Source organism: Cygnus atratus, chromosome 1, assembly GCF_013377495.2.
Source record: "Cygnus atratus isolate AKBS03 ecotype Queensland, Australia chromosome 1, CAtr_DNAZoo_HiC_assembly, whole genome shotgun sequence".
Taxonomy (NCBI): domain Eukaryota; kingdom Metazoa; phylum Chordata; class Aves; order Anseriformes; family Anatidae; genus Cygnus; species Cygnus atratus.
In genome coordinates, this window is record NC_066362.1 from 124,268,263 (window position 1) to 124,290,256 (window position 21,994).

General features: G+C 36.8%; 1 protein-coding gene across 1 annotated transcript in view; it reads right to left on the minus strand.

The window, feature by feature from the left end:
• POLA1 (DNA polymerase alpha 1, catalytic subunit) overlaps positions 1 to 21,994 on the minus strand; it is a 203,213-nt gene that overhangs the window by 39,047 nt on the left and 142,172 nt on the right. The window contains exon 36 of the mRNA XM_035542243.2: positions 5,037 to 5,133. Within this exon, the coding sequence (XP_035398136.1) occupies positions 5,037 to 5,133 (97 nt within the window). The remainder of the gene's footprint in view (positions 1 to 5,036; positions 5,134 to 21,994) is intronic.

Consider the following 21,994-nt stretch of genomic DNA (forward strand, 5'->3'; position numbering starts at 1 on the left):
GCTTGACTGTGCACCTAAGCAGCAATATCCTACCCAGCTTTGAAAACCTCTAAGTACTGAAAACATTTTGAGTACATTACTAGTCACAATGGAGCACTTTCTCCTTTCCTTTTTTAATTAAAAAAATAATTCAGAGCAAATAGACCTGACACTATTACTGGCAGCTGTAAATTAGTGCTTTTGGCACAGTGATACTGAAAATTAAATTGTTTTTGACCTGATACTAACTGTGCAACAGCTCCTAATTTAGACAGACAGCAAAGGAATTTCAGAATTCCACTTGTTTAGCGTGAAAACTAGGACCCTTGCACACCTCGAACAACGTTAACATACTAAACTATATCATCATGAGAGACTTTAAACTTTCAGATGAAGAGAACCAATTGCTTGGAGGTAAATGCTACAAATAATAATAGATAATAATAATAAATGCTACAAATAGTAACCAATAACTATATAATCCAGATATTCCTGAATAGTATAACTGACAGCTAACTTCACCAGTCACTGATATAGTAAAACATCATATAGACCAATCAGCTTATTTTTAATTCTTACAGGGAGAAGATAGACCAAAACTAGTTGTAAACATGAAGATGATAAAGATGACAAGAAGTAGACCAATAAACCACAGGGATGTGGAAAAAATTAAACTGTGTCAGCCACTGTAATTTCCTTGGGTAACAGAACCCAGATTAGAGGATATCTAGTAGAGGTTACATCCTAACTTCAGTCTGGCTTTTGAAATTGTCTTCCATGATATTAAGGAAAATCCAGGAAATGTGAATGAAATGAATGCCAACCTGTACTGTGCAAATGAGCTGAAATGATAAAAAGAGCATTAATAGACACCTGGATAAATATAATATGCTGGGGAAGAATTAACATAGGTTGTGTTACAAGGCAAGACCCATCTCACAAACCTATTAATAATCTCATGAAGCATTCAACAAGCATGTGAACAAGGATGATCCAACCGATATTGTCCATTTGGGGATCTTTGTAAATGTCTCCTACCTATACCTTTTAAAGAGAAAAACAGGCATGGCTTAAGACGGTATAGATAAATGACCAACTAAAGATAAGAAACAGCTTAAGTTGTAAGTTCTTACGATGGAAAACTGTCACCGATGGAGTTCCACAGCCACCTCGACTATATTCATAAGTGACCTGGGAAAGGCAGGTTGTCAATAGAGATACCAACTTGCTTGTAACACTATGCTATGCTAGAGTCATTAGTAAAGAACACCAGGAAGATCTTAGCAATCAGATAATGAAATGGGAAATTAATTTAGCTTAGATAAACATAAAGCAATAGGCCTAAAGTTATTTTTTCTAAACCTTAATTATGCAAAAAATGAGCTCTGACATGACCACAAGCAGATTCCAATAGATAGTTCCATGAAAACCATCACCTAGAAGTTGAACAGTACAAAACCACAAAAAAGCATTAGCAATTACTTGGAGAAAACAGAGAACAAAGCAGGTAGTATCATCTACGCCACAGTATAAATCCATGGTTCACCTGTGTCTTGAAAGCTCTGTCCCTTTCTTGGCTCCCATCACAAGGAGGAGAAAATTCCAAGGCAAGTGAACAAAGAAATGAAATTGTTTCCAAAAGTGAAAATATTAAATAGATCAGGAGTCTTCAATGTGGAAAAGGCATGACAAAGATTTGCTGGTGGGATGTGAGAGAAGTTTACAAGTTTAGTCCCAGCATGAAATAATGTAGGGATCCGCTGTTGTCCCGTCTTCCAGAACAAGAACCAAGAAACTACAGAGGGAAACAGCAACTGTTCAAACCCAAAACAAAAACTTCACACAACAGCTGCTGGACCTGTAGGCATCCTTGATATCTAGTGAATGGATGAACTCAAGGGAAGACTGGATGAGTTCCATTTAAAAAAAACCTCTCTGGAAGTTATTAGATAACATATCCACTGGACAAAGTCTTTAAGATTAAATACTTAGAGGCTGGGAGAGTCTTTGGGAGAAGCAACATGTATAGTTGCACTGTTCTTGTATTCTTCCTTTGGCACCTATTTGTCAGAGACAGGGAACAAAAAAGGCTACGTGGGCTTTTGTCTGATTCCATGTAAGTACTTCTATTCTTAGATTTTCATAATGTACTAGGAAAACACGGTCAATTTTGGTTAGAAAAGCATGACTATCAGCTGCCCAGGGCAAAACGAAGGGAGGTCTTGAATGAATCTGCACAGGTATTTGTCAGGGTGGTCATCTATATACTTTTTTTGAGACCTGGAGTAAGAAATATAGTGTATTCCCTGATTCGTCTATAATTTAGATTTTGTAGACAATGTAAAACTGGCAGGAGCTGTAAGTACGCTAGAAGATCAGATTAGGGCTTAAGATAATTTTGAGAAAGTGGATCTGATTTGAAACTTTCCTCCGCCACACTAACCTGCTATCTAACAAAGAAAAGCAAGAAGTACTATTCCTTTGTATAAATCATAGAATCATTAAGGTTAGAAAAGACCTCCAAGATCATCTGGTCCAGCTGTGCCCCCTCCACCAATATTACCCATTAAACAATATCCCTGAATAGAGTCATAGTACATACATCAATACATGTCCAGAAATAAACACAGGGTGCAAAAAATGGTTAGAAACAACTATGCATGACAGCATATAATGGTTACAATAGAACACATATGAAATGAGTAAACTATGTTGTTGCAAACATTGTGAACACCATAGCGGTATGAATAAACAGAAGAGCAGTCTGTAAAACATGTTAATTAATATTTCTGCTGCGTTCCACTCTGGTGGAATGAATCTGACCTACTGAAGGTCTAATTATTGATGGTTCTTTAACAACAACAAAAAATAATAAAAAATACACAAAAAGAGAACACAACAAAACATGCAGAGAATTAGAAAACTCTTCCCTAAAACCTCTCCAGAAAGTTCAGGTTTGTCATTGAAAGTGACACAGAAGATAACATATGGGCTTTAAATATGCAGAACTCTCTTAAAGAAAAAGAATAGACTATTACCCATCATGCACAAAATAAGCTTTAGAAAACAACATTCACCATAGATGTACAGAAAAAGTCTCTACGGTAAGTAGAGAAGAAGAACCTGGTTGGAAAAACCTGACAGGTTGTAGAATCTGCATCACCAACATTTTTTTTATTTATTAAATTTATCCTAGCTTTAAAATGCAGGCTAGACAGACAATCCTATTGATCCTCTTGCAAGGAAAGGGAGCAGGATGGATGACTTTTGAACTCCCACTGACTTCACAATTATTCTTTTAGATTCCATCTCAATAAATAGCACAGACTTCCAACATAAATAGCAGAACAAACAGAAACCTGTTCTGCAATTAAGGTTCTCTATTTTGAAGAGGCAAATATAGAAAATGCAGGCAAACTAGCAGTGGAATCTCAAGGTTCTGAATGGAGAGAAAGCACAAATTCCTTCAAACTACAGTGGAAAACACATTTATAACATGAATCTCCAGCCACTGAAAACTCTTTATAGAAGAACACTCCAAGATGCGTAACAACCTAGAACTGCTATCAAGAATAAACAAAGCTATAAGCGTGAAGAACTAGTCTTTAAAAACTCAGAAAAAATGGTGATAAAATGCAGAATTGCAAAAAGCCCATGACATTTCGGCTTTCTAAAACAACCTCTCTAAATAAAGAAATAATAAAAAAAGCAAAGACCCTCCCCAAACCAAAACCAAAACAAGAGTAAATAAATGGCTTATTCACCTAAGTAATAAAGAAGAAACTGAAAATACCAAAGATATACAAAACCTAAATTATTTTTTTACCACCATTTTTGGAAAGCGCAATGATGCTGCTCACAGGTCAACGACAGAATGGCTTGTGAACAATGGCACAGAAACTTTTTTTTTCTTTCAAGAGAAAAAAAAAGCTTTGTTATTAATGGAGTTCACTGTATTTCCAGTTCAGGACTAAATTGGCATATGAAAATTATTTCAATACTACGAAGTTTTACATTAATTGTGACAAATCAATAACATCTATTACAAGAAAACAGAGCACTGGTAGTTATGAAATAAGGTGACGCAAATAGCCATTGGTAGTTAGTCTCAAGTTTTGTATGTGTTTTTAGGGCAATAGAAGGATGTCTTCCTCTCAAAAGATATCTGAAAAATAGGACAGAACTGTACATTGCGGATGTTTATCTAGTTCGTCTCTTTGAAGAGAACCAGTTTTCAAAGGAAGATGTAACAGATCTAATGGCCTGATACAGGTCAGGGCTGGGGAAAGACTTCTACAACAGAACAGCCATCAGAGCAGCAGTCTACAGAGGTAGCGCTTTTTGTTCACAGGCACCACCAAGAGCACAATGGAAGTGCTCTCTGTGAACAACACACAAAGGTGGGCTCCAAATTCAGTTTTATTCAGAATTCCCCACCAACCATGTATTAGCCCACCATCAGAAATACTCTTCTGTCAGCTTGAGAATCATTTAGCTGCACAAAACCATAAATACATTATAGGTTAGAGATGGTAAATATTCCAAATATTATGGTAATTGGAAGATGACAAGAAGACAATAAGTCTTCCTAACACTAGATTAATTTGTGGTTTTAGCAGAGCTTTGTAGACAATTAACTTTACTGTTTTCTTGTGACACCATTTTCTCCCCAATAGAAAGGGTCTCTCAAATATTTATAGTCAAATGTGTGTGAATTGGCTTCTTTTGGATACTGTATGAATATGTTTTAATTAATCTATTTAATGAAGTTGACATGTCCTTCCAACTTCATGCAAAGATATTTAATGGTGTAATATGTAGGAAAAGCACTTTTTCCAAAGCATAATTGCTTCAAAAGAACAAAGGAGACATATAATCTTAAAACTGTTATTCCAACAGAACGCATTCCTCAGTTCCCACAATCCTACTTTCTTCTGTTTTCTCTTCTACATTACAGCCTAGTAGTTCAGATTTGAAGAGTACAACTGTATAGTTCTTGTTTCTAGAATGCAAGTTGCTATTAAGCTATAGTTAGTTAATTAAAAATCTAAACTTACCTTTATCCTCCTCAGTAATCACTTTATCCATTGCATACTCCACATCAAAGATGTACCGGTAAAAGCACAGCTGAGTGTACAGGGCCTTATCAGAATACTGTAATATAAAAAGGTAGTAATTAAAAACCCAACTGAAAAGTGTGTCGCTTGCACTTATTTCTACGTCTGCTATCAAAAGCTGATTCTTTCTGTACTTTTCTAGCAGATCACGTAATACTGTTCACGTAATATTTTGTACTATTATTACTATTATGCCAAATCTCTTTATTATGTCTCTGTACACTTTTTCCTCACAATTTAAATCATTTATATAAATCATACTAAACCTACCCATTCTTATAGACACATAAATCACATTTATCTATTCTATTTATGATGCTTTGGGACCGAAATAAGAGTCATAAGAACTATGGGACAAACAAATAACTTTAGTGCTTTATATATTGCACAATGCAACAATCTCAAAAAAGAAAAAGAATTAACGTATATTTTTGATGAATACAGGTGTTTGACTATATTCCCTCCCCATACACACACAGCTGTGGTTACACAAATTGTGAACATTCAAATAAGAACAGGTGCGTATATACCTTTACAGCTATGTCATCACCTTACTCTACACATCTGTGAAGGACTACAGCATGTTAGTAATCACACGTTTAGATCACAAATCTGCAGGTGTGTACATGTGGAATATCACATTCAATTAAATGCTCTGAATGTCAGCGATGTCGAGCCTCTGTGCTATTCCTCTAGTTCAAAAGTACATGCCTCTGTGCCTTCATGTCACCATTGCCGTTCTGTGCATTAGAAGATTGCTCAAATAGACACGAGATTCACCTTACCCAAGCTACAACTAAGCCCTTTCAAGTTAGTCTTCTTGAACTCTTGTTCAATAAAACCATGTCCCATTCCCTGCTGTTTAAGATACTGGGGCTGAAATATTGACCAACAATGGTTTGAAGACTTGTGCTTTACAAACATCTTGATCAAGAACGAAATAACCATAACTGCATCAAATGTGGAAGTAGCATCCATTTTACTACATTTAGTATACATGTAGAGATGAAATCTTGAGGATTTTCTTGATAAGCTATAAAGCCAACAAAGAATGTCATTGGACCGATGTTAAATTGACACTCGGTATACTACAAGGAACATGAGACTGAAAATGCAGAGGAAGAGCAACTGGTAAACTATTTCCACTTATTGGAATTCTGCTTTCATTTAGCTTTTTACATTTCTACCCAACCAAGCCAAGTTTTGTTACTTATTTCAGCTAATTTTACACATCTACTGACAGGTTATACAGTATCTATAACTATTAAGCAACTCACATTGAGACATTTGACAACCATTACTACTGCTTAGTTATTTTTTTATATATTTTAACATTATACTTTTTTCCACTTCATGTGAACCTATTTTAAAAAAAGACACACAGAAGCTTATTTTATTCCTTATTAGCTATTCTACGATATGCATCATCATTATACTATTATACATCAGTTATTTTTAGTAAATCCTGATTACTGCTTCCTGAAGAAGAAAAAAGGAGGACGACAGCGATTAAGTTATTTGTTTAGTTTTTTAGATTCAGCTGTAATTGCTGGTACACATCTCCCTGACTGCACACATGAAGCAGGTTGAATAGAACACTGAAATTACCTCCTTCATAATAGTTTGTTTTGATAATGTATTGTGTGTCGAGATGATGAGAAACAGTTGCTGTCAATTTGATTAGCCATTATATTTTTATGTTAATTGCCATTATTGGGTCCATTCTGTTTAGTGTCACCATAGAAGCCATACAATGTTAGCATAAATAACAAATTGGAGTAAATTAGGAAGATATATTTTTGCCAATTCATTTTAATTGCCCCTCAGTCCTTCCGTCGGTTAACGCAGCTGTTGACCCATAATAAGCGCTAGGTCAATATAGCTGCTTGTCAATTCAGAAATGCAAAGTGCTGTGTTGCTGGTAATGGATATACAACAACCTTTGCCAGCCAACTGAAGCAAACGAATGACAACCCACATGAAAGAATAAAGCATCAGCTATAGAGTTTAGTGACCTGATATTAGTAGGCAGGCTAATTGAAAGTCACTGCTTAAATGGATAAAGAAAATACAAAAATCAGGATGTAAAAATTTACACACGCACACATAAGTATACGCACACATATACATACACACAAACTTTTTTTTAATTATTTTTTTCTTTTTTTATTTATTTTTAATGATAATGTGCTAAAACCTCCTTCCCTTTAGCTTCCTGCCACATTTTACAATTAATCATCTGGTGGAAAACAAATGGTTTTGAAGACTTTCATGCAACTATGAGGATTATGGTACACTTGTGAAACTAAGAAATAGGTACCTTAAATTTAAAAGGACAGTAAGAATGACTTGTATCATCACTCTGTACACTTTAAGTTCTGATAACCTGTAGGTTAAAAAAAAAAACAAAAAAAAACTAACCCTAGAACTTCAAACCCACGTTATATTTTACACTTAATGGTGAATTTCTGTGTAAAGAAAACTTGACAGCTCTTAACTTACCATAAGATCTAAAAGATCTTCTTCTAAATTCATATCATTTATGTATTCTTTCTTACCACAGAAGACCGAATGGCGAGTACAGGAAAATAAAAATCTATTTTGAAATTCCTATTTGTTCCACAATGTTTGATTTCTTGATTTCATTAAGAACTGACTTTAGCAGAGAAGTCTGCCTTTTTGACAGCTTGCATTCGTGGAAAGAACACTCTGTACCAAAGCAAGCAAACAACTTTTTGTTGTTGTTGCATTTAGAACAGCAGTAAACAGATAGAGGAACCAAAGGTATATAGTTTGCAATCACCACAGTTATTCACTCCTTTGACAGAAAAATTAAGCTTGTAATAGAAAAGTAACAGATGTAAAAAAAAAATAATTCTGCTTGGCCAACAAATATTCATCTGAAGAAATCTGGGTTTGATATAATTGAAGAACTGTATCCTGTAGCGTCAGGAGGCCAATTGCAAATCCCCAACCTGCCTTCCCAGGACAAACACAAGATCACATGGATTACCTGGTAGGAAAATGACGATGTCTTCTTAACAGAACTGGTGAATTACAAACATCAGAAAAGCAAATTTTCCCATGAATAAGCACAAAAAATAAGGTACAAAATGCTCAGTCATAAAAAAAAAAAAAAAAAAAAGATCTTGCTCAGTTGACACGTACCAGGAAATGCTCGCTAGGGCACGCATTAGGAAAGGAGGCTTCACAGCTGCAACGCATTTGTATTTCTGGAGTTCCGCAAGGTCAGCTGTGCCTCCATACATGTTCAAATTCACCCTGGCTTGACAGTAATGAATAGCTTAGTATTTATTCTGTAACTGCTGATGTTTGAACAAGATACTGGACTAAAAGGTAGAACTGTTGCATCTTCTGTCGCACAAGCCCCTAAGTATTCAGCTCCAGAGCACCAGAGCAAGGCCACCTCAAGTACTTGCCTACCTCTCTTGAGGCCAAAATTCAAGTGGTGAATAGTCTCAACTCCCTCGTTCCATAGTGGAGCAATCAGAAAGTAGGGGATTTTTCCAGACACTGGTTTACAGCCCTTTCGGCAAGAACTGAGAATCAAACTTGTTTTTTCTTAATTTTGCTCACAGAGGGTGAGAAAACTGCTGTTGCCCACCCTTGCTCCTCTCTTTTGGAAATGCCAAAGCTTACCCAGCTCAGCTCTCTGAAAGTAAGGGAACCTAATGGACTTAATCATTGGTGAGCATCCTTCCTACCCTGAATACAGCGCATGAGAAGAACTTACGCCGCACTGCCTCTTACCAGGACTTCTCTCATGGGAGGAAAGTTGCTGGCAGCTGTGTATATAGGTGTTGAACTTACAAGGCCCCTCCCTCAGTAATGGCTGCTGGAGATTGCATCACAAGGAATTTCAGTTGAGGTGCCTAATTCTACTCCCTCCTGGTAACAGGAGCTGAACAGCTAACACACAGCTTTTAAAAATCCCTTCAGTAACTGAGGACAGCGCGGTGACCTAGAGAGTCCAGATAAGAAAGGCCTGAGGAAAGGAAAAAGGGAAAATAAACCCCAAAAGAAGTTGACGGAAATTCACAACAGCAGAGAGCAAAGGACTGAACTAACAATTCTAGTTGTGATGTTCCATTTACCTAGATACAGTGCTACTCTAATAACCACACCCGAAACAGCATGGAAAGTTCCAGATCTGAAAGCGTGCATTTGAGCAGTCCAGAAAACCAAATGCCACTACTTCAACTCATTTTGTTTGGAAAAAGGCTGCACAGGGAGGTTGTGGAGTCTCCTTCTCTGGAGATATTCAAGGCCCGTCTGGAGCCTACCTGGGCAGCCTGCTCTAGGGAACCTGCTTTGGCAGGGGGGTTGGACCCGATGATCTCCTGAGGTCCCTTCCAACCTCTACAATTCTGTGATTGTGAATTCCTGTATTAATCAAAGAAAGATGTGATGCTCAGTGCCTTTTAGATGACTCATTCTTTTAAAGTAAGCGTAAGTCTTTAATTCACTTATCCGTATCTCCCATATTTCTATACTTCTCTATAGTCCCACCACACTCATGACCCTTTACATTTTTTCTGCAACCTCTTTTTTTCCTGCTCTTTGCCTCTGCACCTGGCTTCCTCTCAGCTCTGCAAGCCCTCTCCTTGCTGTTGTTACTTTGTGCCATCATCTGCTGTTTTCAGTTGTGTCACCTATGGTTTTTAAGGATGATGAAGGCAACAAGAAATAAATAAATAAAAAAATCCCCACCTCCTAGCTTGCTAACTCTACTAGATTGCTTTGCAAAGGAGATAATTTCTACAGGCTACAGAAGTTATTTGTATTACTTCAATTAATTATAATACAAAACAGTGGCACCACTTCATTAATCAGCTGCTTGAGAGAGTTACTTTTGTGAGAAGTCTTTTTGGTAATTTGATTAGAAAGAGCAGCGGCTCTTGCTATTACAATACGATTCAGCATGTCCAACAAACAAACCATTTAGGGCTAGTTCTTAATACTTTAAAAACAGGAAAGAAAGCAAAAGGAATAGAAAAGAAGCGACTTGGCAGAAAATTGTCTCAGAGACTTTCTAGGCTTGCATGTAGCAGAGCAAAGCATACAGGAAATACTTCAGTGCCTTGAGAGGCATTTCCTCCCCTCCCCCCTTAGAAAGATGCAGTAATTAAAACCTAATTATTATCTTCATTTTAAACAAAACCTAAAGTGAATACCAATTAATAACAACATACTAATGAGCATCTGCTGTGATGAAATTGAATATGAATGTGCTGCAAATTTCGGGTAATTTATTTTTTCGGGGAAGTGCCACTGGTCTCAATCTACTGCTGGAAGATTGTATAGACTGTACACATTTTCCATCGTCTCCCTTATGTGCAGCAATTTCTATTTTTGAAAAGAGGGCACAGCTTAGCACTGTGGATTTATGCATCCAAATGCTACCCATGCCATCGTGAATTCAAGGCAATAAACGGAAGCTTGAGACCACATTTTACACAACCTGCATATTCTCTTGTAAGAACAGGCTGGTAGCATCACACCAAGCCGATGCAGCCCCTGGTTCCTACCAAGCCTCTGATGGCAGACACATCTTTACAAAAAGGCCCCATGAAGTATGTGTTAAAGCAGCTCCAAATACTCACCATGTGCTTACCCCTCACCCCATGCCAGTGCTGACATCTATTGAAGTTTCACTTTTTCATACATCCCAAAAACATAGCTAAAATACAGTGCTGGTCTGTGTCGAATAGGCCAAATTAAACTGTGCACCTAGAATAACTATTTTGTGTGAAATAAATGTATATTGAAATTGCTAAGCATTAGCATGCAGTTATTTGAAAATGTACTCACTTCCATTAATTAGCAAACACACTGGAAGTAACCACAACATAGCCTGAAGAAAGATCCGTTTTTTAACTGAAAAAAAAAAACCAGTTTATTCTATCATAATAGAGAAATTTCTTCTAGGGCTCTGCCTTGCATCCAGTATGCAAGCTCTTCTGAGTAGCCCAAAGAGACCTGGCCATGCGAACACAAGTCTTGACTAATAGGAGATCACTTGCCTCAAATATCCTCAGTATACAGATTTCCTTCTGAAGTGTTCTTTAGTCTAAAATTATCAGCACTGAGATGTTTATGACTAATTTTTTATATTACAGATACTTCATACAATTATACAAAGGAGACAAGCACATAAAACTTACGACCAAGTCTCCAACAAAACCAGAAACACTATCTGCTCTGAAGTATCTTTTTTCTAAGAACATTATAACAGTAATCAGTGACTGATTGCAGACATTAGCTCTAAAGATTTTACATACATGTGCACACACGTGTATATGCGTACCCAACTACGCACTGCACATATGCATGTCTACACATACATCTGAACACAGACCATGCTTTTGTGAAAATACAATAGCAAACTGACATACATTAGAAGTTTTTTTTTTTTTTTAAAAAAAAAGGAGTATTCTATAAAAATACTGTTCAAAAGTCTCAGACAAGTCCGGAAAAGTGAATAACGAAATGAATATAAAGCTGCTTTTCATAAAAGCAGCTTAATAAATTAACAAGATCACATGTGGTGGTTAACTTCCAATGTAGTCAAGGTGGTCCCTTTGGTCAGTTTGTCTCTGCTAAACAAAGCAGCAAGCTCAAGCACTTAATTGTTGCTGTCCCTACTACTAGATTTTCAACATTTGCTGATTCAGTTTTGGGCTATGACAAGTGGAGCTATGACACTGATGGTTCAGATACGTGCCCAGACCATTCATGCTGGCAGCATGGCTCCAACTGCACTGCAGGAGTCCCAGGCTCTGCCCCAACAGACTGAACCCACAAGTGTCCTTGCATAGTGGGCATGCATCACACCACCAGCCTCAAGCTGCTGCCCAGCCTTTAAACCTATGAGACACACACAATAATTATTTTATCTTGGAAGCTTATGCATAGTTCAGATGACGCAGAAGAGAACCCAGGCCAATCACTGTCATATACATAAACATCTGTACCCTCAGGTCTCTGGTTAGAAGATACTCAACACTGGTACTTGACACCAGGGCAATATAGGAAAGGTACAAGACTTGGTTTTGTCCAAATAATGGAAGACTTTGCATTCTAAGTTAGAAGAAGGAAACCTTTCAAAAAAAAAAAAAAAAAAGGTGTCTTCTGTAATGTAACTCATGGATGTGGTGAGGCTGCAGAGTATCCGTGTTCTTTCTCCCTCTGAAAGTAGCATTATTACATAACCGAGGTATTTGCAGGCTAGCCAGTCTGAAGCTTGAAGATCCATCCTACACTGATATTCTTCTGGATGGGGATCGTACAAAAAATGAGCTTTACTGGACAGTCGATGAAAGAGACACATCACTCTGGAACCAGACTCTCCCAGCAGCATGCACAAACAGAAATACAAAACTGCATCTACACGGATGCACTGAATGTTACTCCAGAGAAGTGTCAGCATGATCCCCAAATCAACTGTATTTCAAGAGCCTCTGATCAGGAGTATTTGCCCACTTAAAATAACGTGCTGCTTCAAATAAGAAGCATATAAATATGCTCTTCTAAAACTCATCCTCCGCTTGATGTACAGGACAAAACTAAGAAGAAAAAAAATCCATGTTTACATTTTTAAGACTAAAACAAGCACTTCCAAAGTCACTCATTTCTGGATTTCTGGAATTACCTGACCCTTGACAATCCGGGGTGGACAGTAGGAAGTAGCTAACAGAAAAGGCTTGGGGGAAACACATTAAATTGAAAGCCACCTCTGTACAGCAAAGCTGTCACTGCTCTGGAGATAAAAGTACCAGGGCCAAGTATTCACCATCTACCTCAAGTACTGAATAAGCCAGAGCAGAGCCAGAGCTCTGTCTTGTTCTAGAGAACTGACTGATCTACTCATTGAATGAGGAGCACTCAGCAGTTAATTAACTGTAGGTCATCTGCTTACTCGAAACAGAGGAAAAATAATCACACACACGGGAACTCTCATTACTGCATAAAATTCTTTTGCCTTTCAAGTCATTTCATATATTTCTATACAAAATTCTAAAATCTTTTGTTGTTATTTGTTTGTTTCCTAACAAACAAGAGCTGAACCGTAAATTTCCAGGAAACTTACCCTACAAGATGTATTCCTACAACTGCACAAATCAAACAATTAGAACTCTACGCAGCTGAAACCTGCATACAAAACCTCTGCCTTTGCTCATGGAGAACTGTTACTCATGAAGCATGCCACTCATACATTATTTTTTCAGGACCCACAATTCTCATAGCTGGAAACCAAATAAACCAAATGGGGACCAACCAAGAAGATTATCCGAAACTGCCTTATTAGAGATAAATTCTTCCTGCAGTTGATGACATCTAACGTCATTAATTCATGTATACAGAGACAATGTAAGGCCTTTGAGCTTCATGCAGTGATAAGACCAACTGTGAGCTCATACAGATTCATACTGCAGTACAAATACACTGAGATGTCTTGAGTACCAATCCCCCAACCCCAATTACCTTGCAGTAATATGGAGCTGATAGTAATTTTTTTCATTTCCTTGAGAAGTATTTGTGGAGTGCCCAGACCTCAGCTACTTCTAGGATGCAAGCTAGCTCATGGGGATACGTGGGGCCACCTGACCCTACAGTTCTACCTGTATCTTGAAACAAAACTTAAATGCACAGACTGAATGGTGTACATCACACCAGAGTGACGACAAAGCAATAAAAAATGATGCTCTTTTCACTGCGCATTAAAGGAGTTTGTGATTTTCTTGATAAATGATGGTCATGTAGCTAGGGCTACAATACATGGAGGCAGAGCTAAGGTTGTATTTTTAGCCTTGTTTTTTTGAGGTTTCTTTTTCCTATGGAATTATGAAAACCCTACAAAGCCAGCCTTTAATGCTGAAAGCATTGTGCTAAAACAGTCATTATTCTCAGTCCTTCCTGTGAAACTTTACCCTTTCTCCGTCCATACACAAGCACAAGTAATAAAAATTTTAAATATTTTAGGTGAAGGAAAGCCCGTGGCAGTAATACAAAAAATACACAGTAGCAGAAATATTGACATTAAGATTTTAACTCAGGCTATGAAAGGCTTAGATGCTACCTCTATGTTTGCAATTCTAAAGCCATTTTTTTTTTCCATTCATGTTCAACTATATCCTGAAACTAATATAGCGAGTCCGTATGCAATGTCTCAGGCTTAGATTACAAGAGAAACCATCCTTCTTCACCATGATTAAGAAATATGAGGAATAATTTCTTAAGAGTGCATACAAGGTTTTGGATCCTACATGAGGCTCTTTAACTTTAAAACTCATGAATTCATCCCTAAATGAGAATGAGGAAAGGAAATGGGAAAAGAGCAGGGAAAGAATCTGCATGAGGTCGACCATCTACCAGCTGCAGTCCCATTTCATGGCAAAGAGAGACGAGCCACAACTAGAGGCTAGAATCTGCAGATGGGGTATAAAGTTGCTTTTTTATTGTTTCATGCAATCTGCTGACGTTAAAAAACAGAGGTGTGCTGCCAAGGATGAACAAAAGGTTAGCCCTCATTATCTTATTTAAGGCACGTTTCAAGTCTATTGTCTAAGTCCAATGTTCAGATGCAAGATGCTATGGATAACTGCAGAAAACTGATGATAGTACGAAGTCATGGTAGACTAGACCACAATCTAGACTGTAGAAGAGTTAAATTTGGAAGTATGATATTTTTGTTTAGATGAATGATTTTAATCTAGCTCTGTATTTGCAACCTTGATTTTTATGTACTATTTTAGAAATAGTATCTTGTCTCCCTGATTGATACACTTTGCACAAACATTTGGCACTCATCAGCTATCCAGAAACACAAACTATAGAAGTGTAATCTGTATAGGCAACTTGGCTTGTACACATTTATTTAAATTATGATTCTGTTAAGAAACGGGTTACGTTGCATTTCTTTTCTCCAAAATAATTTACTAATATTTGTGAAAGGCTCTTTTTTTAACTGAATCTTGATTATCATTCAACAAGCACAAATACAGCATTTAAAAATTGTTTTATTAGTAAATAAACAGCACTATAAATAGGCTAGATGCACAAGCAAATAAGCTTATCTAAATATGTTTTAGATGTAAAAGCACGCATGTAAAAACAACAACAACAAAAAAATCACTTGCAGAGAGGGAACTGAGAACGCTGCTTTGGATCACCATATTTCTATTTCTCAGAACTCAATGACTCTCAGGATTTATTCCCTCAATTCTAGGTTTTAGCAAGGGAGTAAAAAGTATGAAAAGCTAGTTTTCCTCCCTGAGCTCCTAATTCCTCAATTTTTATGAACTATTCTTTGAGCTCATCTACTTAGATAATCTGAAGCAAGGAACATGTCTGCTGCAGAGGACACTATTTTGGCTAAAGCAAATTTAGCATTTCAGTAAATTCTGAAGGAATTGGGGCAAATGTTTTCTCATAGATCTTGATTTTTCTTAAAAGTTAAGACAATAAGGAAACTAGTCCGATAGGAACATCTATATGAATATCAATATTAATCATGCACCTTGGAATATTTTGCAATTAGAAGATCGGAATTATTAGAGATTGACTGAAGTCCCCACCTCTATGTTGCCATCAACTTAAACAAGCAACTCCTGAAACTTCTCAAAGACTCTGCAAGATTACTGCATCAGCTGGAACAGCAGACATACTTGCAACACAATTTATTTAACTTACTCTGCAGCCAAGATGTACCCAGGTGACTCCTCTGTTAAGCAAGATCATTCTTCCTCTGTTTTGATAACACCAACTGTCCCCAAAAGGTTATACTAGCATCTATCTGTACCAGTGTATCTAATCATTAATGCAAGTCTTGATCTCATGTCTCTGAAAAGGCTCACAGACTACAGTAGAACAGCTCTCTACTAAATGCTAGAGAAATGTTGCATTATGCAGGTGGCAAAGAAAATGAAAATATCTTTTCTGTGGGTGGCAATGATGTTTTAACGCAAGTGTTAAGAACAGTTGTGTACAAAGGCACATCTCAATGACTTATACAGCAACTGTATCTATTACCAAGGGTTTAAATCAATGGTAGCTCTTTAGGTACCAGACACAACTCCAGCAGCCTGTTATGCTGCCATCTGCTCCTTCCACAAGAAAGTCAATATTATGCAGAATTTATCCCAATATGCTTTCCTACACCTCTTTCTGGGCAAAACATACCTTATTTTCAATCTCCCTCTTCACAACTCAGAGGGGATTCTTCAGCACTGAAAGTGGCATTGGCAATGTATACACTTAATTTTGATATATTTTATTTTTAACGCCATCTTCTCTAAAAACACCTCCAGTGTAATCTACCAATCTAATAGCATTCTTAATGACCCAGGTTTAACCAGCCGATGCATGTTTAAAACTGATTGCTATTGCTGTCAATTTTGTAGACTGCTTTAAAAAAAAAAAAAACAAAACAAAAAAAAACCAAACAAACAGAGATTCTATCCTGCATCCTTCAGTTCGCAAGTCGAAACAGGAAGACAGATACAAACCCTGAGATTATCCTGAAAAAGAGGAGTTAGGTCACCTCAGAACAGGCAAAGATTCAACCCTTTAGGCTTTGACTCTGTTGGCCACTCTAATGACATCATCAGTGTGCATACGCACATTCAAGGTGAAAAAATGTAGGGTTCCCCCTCCCCCCAAGAGTGACTTTTCTTTCAAGAGGTGATGAATAAAGTTAAAGAAAGAAAAAGTATACAACAGTCTGAAGCATTGTTCTGAACATTCTCATAAGCATCAAAATCATTTGAAGTTATGTCAGCTACTGAAGCAACTTAGTAACAGATCCAATTCAAAAACTGCAATAATTATGAAGTGAATGGTACAAACCGCCTAATAGTTTTCATGGGACACTCCAAAACACATGACTAAACTGAAATGAATTTAATAGTTGTGATATAGGCAGCTCTGTAGCTCATTAATAATCCAAATCCATACTCCTTTTATTGTCATATTTATTGTTTCTAGTGTGGATGTGAGGGACTGTGCTATCTTCTACAGATGCTTCCCACATAACACAGTCTAAAAATTTTGAAGAAAAGCAGAAATGCCCATCATCACAATTTACTGTAACTAGACCCCCATAATACGAGCAGTAGAACTTTCCTTATGTAGTTCATTGATGTTAATGAGTCTGTGTGTAATAACCGCAGCTCTGGAATTTATCAACTGGCCACTTGACATGGGGTGGAGATGGGAGTTGGCACGGAACAGTAAAACTACCATTTTTCCAGTTTCCTTACTTATTATTTGCATGCTGTCTCCTTGTTTCTTACAAGTGCAAGGAGTCCAAGCTGATTATTACTAGCAGAGCCATCATCACAGAAATGAAACTATCAGGTTACTATGAAAATTCTTCTTTGCACTGTCAGTTAACCGAGCCACAGATATTTACATGAAAGCTCTACCCCCCCTTACAAATTTTACGTGAAACATATGAAGAAAGGATACTTCCAAGCAAACGAAAACTGTTTGTCTGTATATTGGTTTAAAAAAAAAAAAAAAAGCATTTGCATTGCCTGTATTTTTTAAAAATACAGATATCCTTAATCATCTTCAATGGGTTAAATCAATGCTTCCACACTGAGGGAGACTGGTGACAAACAATAGCTGATAATAACCAATCTCTCTAATGGATAACCCTCTCAAAGTGATTATTTTTACTTGAAACTGAAAGAGAAGTTGGTTTAAATAAAAATCACAGGTTTCTTGTGGCTGGAAAAAAGGTATCAGGTGTCGAACTATGGAAATAACTTATGCAATAATTAGTTTTGATTGAAAGAGCTCCAGTTACAAAGTAGGAATATACATTGCAGTTGTTTTCATTGTGAAGAACATTCTGTTGGAAGTTATGGCTGTGCTGGAAAAAACAAACCCTAGACACCAACAATTCCGCTGAACCCAGGTTGAAAGTGAGAAAGGTTCACTCACACTCACAAGAGTGACAAGAAATGATCTTCCCACGGTACCATTATTTAACAGAAAAGGAATTGTTGTTATTTAAGCGCTAGATAAGGCCAGAGATGACTTGGGTTCCACCTCCATTATTGTATAACTGTATAACTTCAGGCGAATCTCTAGGCCTTCTGGTAAATTCAGCTCCCCTGTCACCTGAAAATATTTTGGGTGTCGACAAAAAATAAAAATAAATAATAAGTGACTAAAGTAGCAAATAAATATGACTAATAAGTAAATAAAAAATAATAAATAAATAGTGACTAAAGGAATAAATAATAAATAAAAATAATAAGTGACTAAAGTAGTGAGGTATAAGATACTCTAGCACCATCTCTTTCTTTCTCTCTCTCTCTAAATATTGTATATATAAGCATCCTAGAGATTAGACCCTACTCTCAGGGGCTAAAAAGTTTTTTTTGTTTGTTTTTTGCTTTGGACCTACACATCTACTCCAGCAGAACTATCTGATTGTGCTAGGATTTTTGAGTGTTCACATTGAGCATTGACAATCAACACGTGAAGAAATTATAAATTTAACCTTTCAAACTTTACAACAAACTCTTGAAAATAATGCAGACGTACAAATTGCATGCTTCTTCTTTGCCCTCGCACCAAAAGGCTAAATCAGGCCAGGTATTTCTTTAAAATTAATTATGTTATCTTACCAAATAAAAAATATTTACAATAAATAAATAAATAAATAGAAGAGAGAAAGAAATTTGTGAGGTTCCAAACTGGTAAGGCAAGAGATCTTGTGATAACGGGTCTTCCAAACAAAAATCTGTACGAAGCTCGTAAGCAGTGCCCAAGAAAAATCATACACCTACTCTGCTACGTTTCTGAGTAAATTCTGGAGAGTATACTGAAGAGGAATGTGGTGTATTTATTAATAACACAAATACCTCCAAGTGCAAGGAGTATTTTGTCTCAAGGACAAAATAAAAGCAGCTGGTTGTGACAGGCAGACATGGGACACCCTTGTGAAAAGCCTTCCTTAACAGTGAACTGTTAATTCATTGCCGTTTTGTTCATTCCACAGTTTTTTAATAAGCTCCATTTTTAGAGTTTTCTCATTTTTGTCTTAGAGCAGCAATCAAATGATTTATAACTAGTAGCTTTTCATTATAAAGATAATTAACTTTTTTATGATAGCATCCAAAATTTTCCTGAGAAATTCAATGTATCTGATACTAAGTCAAATCGGATGCCTCAAATATTAGACTAGGTGCCCCTAAAGGGAAGTTAAAATTTATAGCCATCGATATTGACTTTTGTTGTTCTGAACTTGAGATGCTTTAATTACAAGTATCATGATACAAGACGAACCCAGAATTCCTTCTTACCATAAATAAATAATTTTGAGAGTTAAGAAGCATTATGGGTCCCTTCCAACTCGGGATATTAAGTGATTCTATGATTACCAGAAACATCTATCTGCTTTCTAGTGATCAGGCAGAACATAAGGGTACTGCAGTATATCCTAAAGCTACTCAAACCTTCCAGCTATGCACTCATATATATATGCTGGTGGGAATCCATTTGTGAGATAAACCGGAAAAGAAAATAATATGGCATCTGAGTATGAAAAAGCAAGAAGTTTCTTCACAAGACTTCTTCCTGTCTCCCATACCTTTGTGATTACAGCTTTGGCACCATCATAAAAAGACAACATGTAACAAGAAGAAAGAGGGGAAGAAAATTCCTGAAACAGGACAAAAAATTCAGAACTCTATCAGCTACAAGTAGTGACATCTGAACTTGAGTTTCAAGCCGGATGGTTTCTGATCATGGTGCAATATTTGTAAAAAAAATTTGATCAAACTGGACAATACAGATAAAACTGTGATATTGCTCTCAAAAATACAAGTTTCCATTCAAACAGGTAAACTTAATCAGATATACCACTCCTAATAGAAAGATCTGAAGTCTACTAAAATTCTAGTCATAAAACTATAGGTTTTATCGATGTTAGTGTTAGAATAAATATCACCACCTTTTGCCTATGCACATATATAAAGTAGCCCAATCACAACAGAATGCGTGTTAATTTTACTAATAACAGAAATTAATCATGAAGACTCTTCACTTACCTCTTCTAAACAACTCTGCTCACAAGCTCTACTAACCCAATCTTCCCTCTCTGCCTGAGGAACCACGCTATTTTTCATCAGATACCAAACAGACATCCTGAAACTTCACGATGGTGTTCTATTAAGTCACTTCCTGAATCCACAACTTGAGGTGCCAACCAAATCTACTTTTATTCTTGATTCATGAGGTAGAGAAAGAAGGTAGGTTTCAATAACCTACAAAAACAGACAAGCAGGCTGCCTCTCGTTACATGTAGCTTTGAGAAATTCAGAACTGACCTAGCCATATAATATAATCTTATTATGGTAAGTAAGGCTGGAGAAGAAAAAAAACACCTTATCCTTTAAAGTAAAAAAAAAAAAAAAAAAAGTTAAAAAAGGGTAGATTAGATTAGATAAGATATTTGGAAGGAATTCTTTACTCAGAGGGTGGTGAGGCACTGGCACAGGTTGCCCAGAGAAGCTGTGGATGCCCCATCCCTGGAAGCATTCAAGGCCAGGTTGGATGGGGCCCTGGGCAACCTGGTTTGGTGCAAGGTGCCCCTGCCCATGGCAGGGGGGTGGAACTGGATGGCCTTTAAGGTCCCTTCCAACCCAAACCCTTCTATGAAAGTAGCATGCAGCATCCCAGTGCCCAAATTATAGGGAATAAAAAGACGAGCAAGGAAGAGGACATTCCATTTGAGTATATGGTTGCCCCAAGCAGCTGCTCTCTTTCAGAGGATTTCACAACCATATTTAGACAAAGTAATAGAAAAGATGTAGCTGTCAAAAGTTTCTGGCCCAGAAAAATTTGGATTGACTAGTCAGTCAGTTATTGTTTTATACTCTTATAACTTCTTTAAAAAAATGTAATTTTAATACTTATCCTTAAATCTTATATAATAAAAAAAATCATTCCAGTTCTGTGCAGCAAGGCAGCTGATTTCTACAGGCATGCCAACCCTTACACACAGGTACAAGCTTGCTCATGTAGAGGCCAGGTCCACAGCACACATTGAGGTAGTTAAAAGTGTGCCCAAATCAAAGACTACCAAAGGAATTCTTCAGAAATACTACTGTTCACCTTCTGCCCTCCACAAGGAAACTCTTAATGACTTTTCATCTTCCTGATAAATCCAAGACTCTTGCTAATAAGGCTGCAAAAATGCCAAGAGCATTTCTACCAAATACAACCCAGTTGGGAAAGTTCAGTATTCCCCTCATTTTTACAGATTTTACAAGAGATACATTTTTCTTCATTACCTTTTCATTAGTGTTATATCATTTATTCACCAAATGTATACACCCACTCCATTTTATCTTCACTCCATGGTATAAGTCTGCAATAGAAATTGTCTATGGAAAACGTGTCATCTTTAAGACATTATTTCTTCATAAGTCTTCAAGATTATATTATCTACATTAGGTCACCATTAACTTTTTGTACTGTAACGCGCTGGATGTACTCAGTCAAGAACTGATAATTCTCTTTTAAGGTTTACACGAGTACAGGGGAACATTACAAGTTCAATTTTTTTTTTTAATGGGAGATGGATTGGATTTTTTTAAAAAGATTTGTGTAGCCAATAATGAATAACTATGTACATATAGTACAGATCACCAGAGGAGCAGACAATTCATTTTTACCATAGCTATTTCATTGTTTGGAGTTTCTATGTTTCTACAATTGGGAAGAGGGATGATGCTGAAAGCTGACTGGAAGACATAAATTACATTAGATAACAATCTTGTGTGGCAGCAGGAAACCAGCCAAACCTCATACTATTTATTTTTCATGCCAATAGACTGTTTTGTTAGGTGAGGATTTTT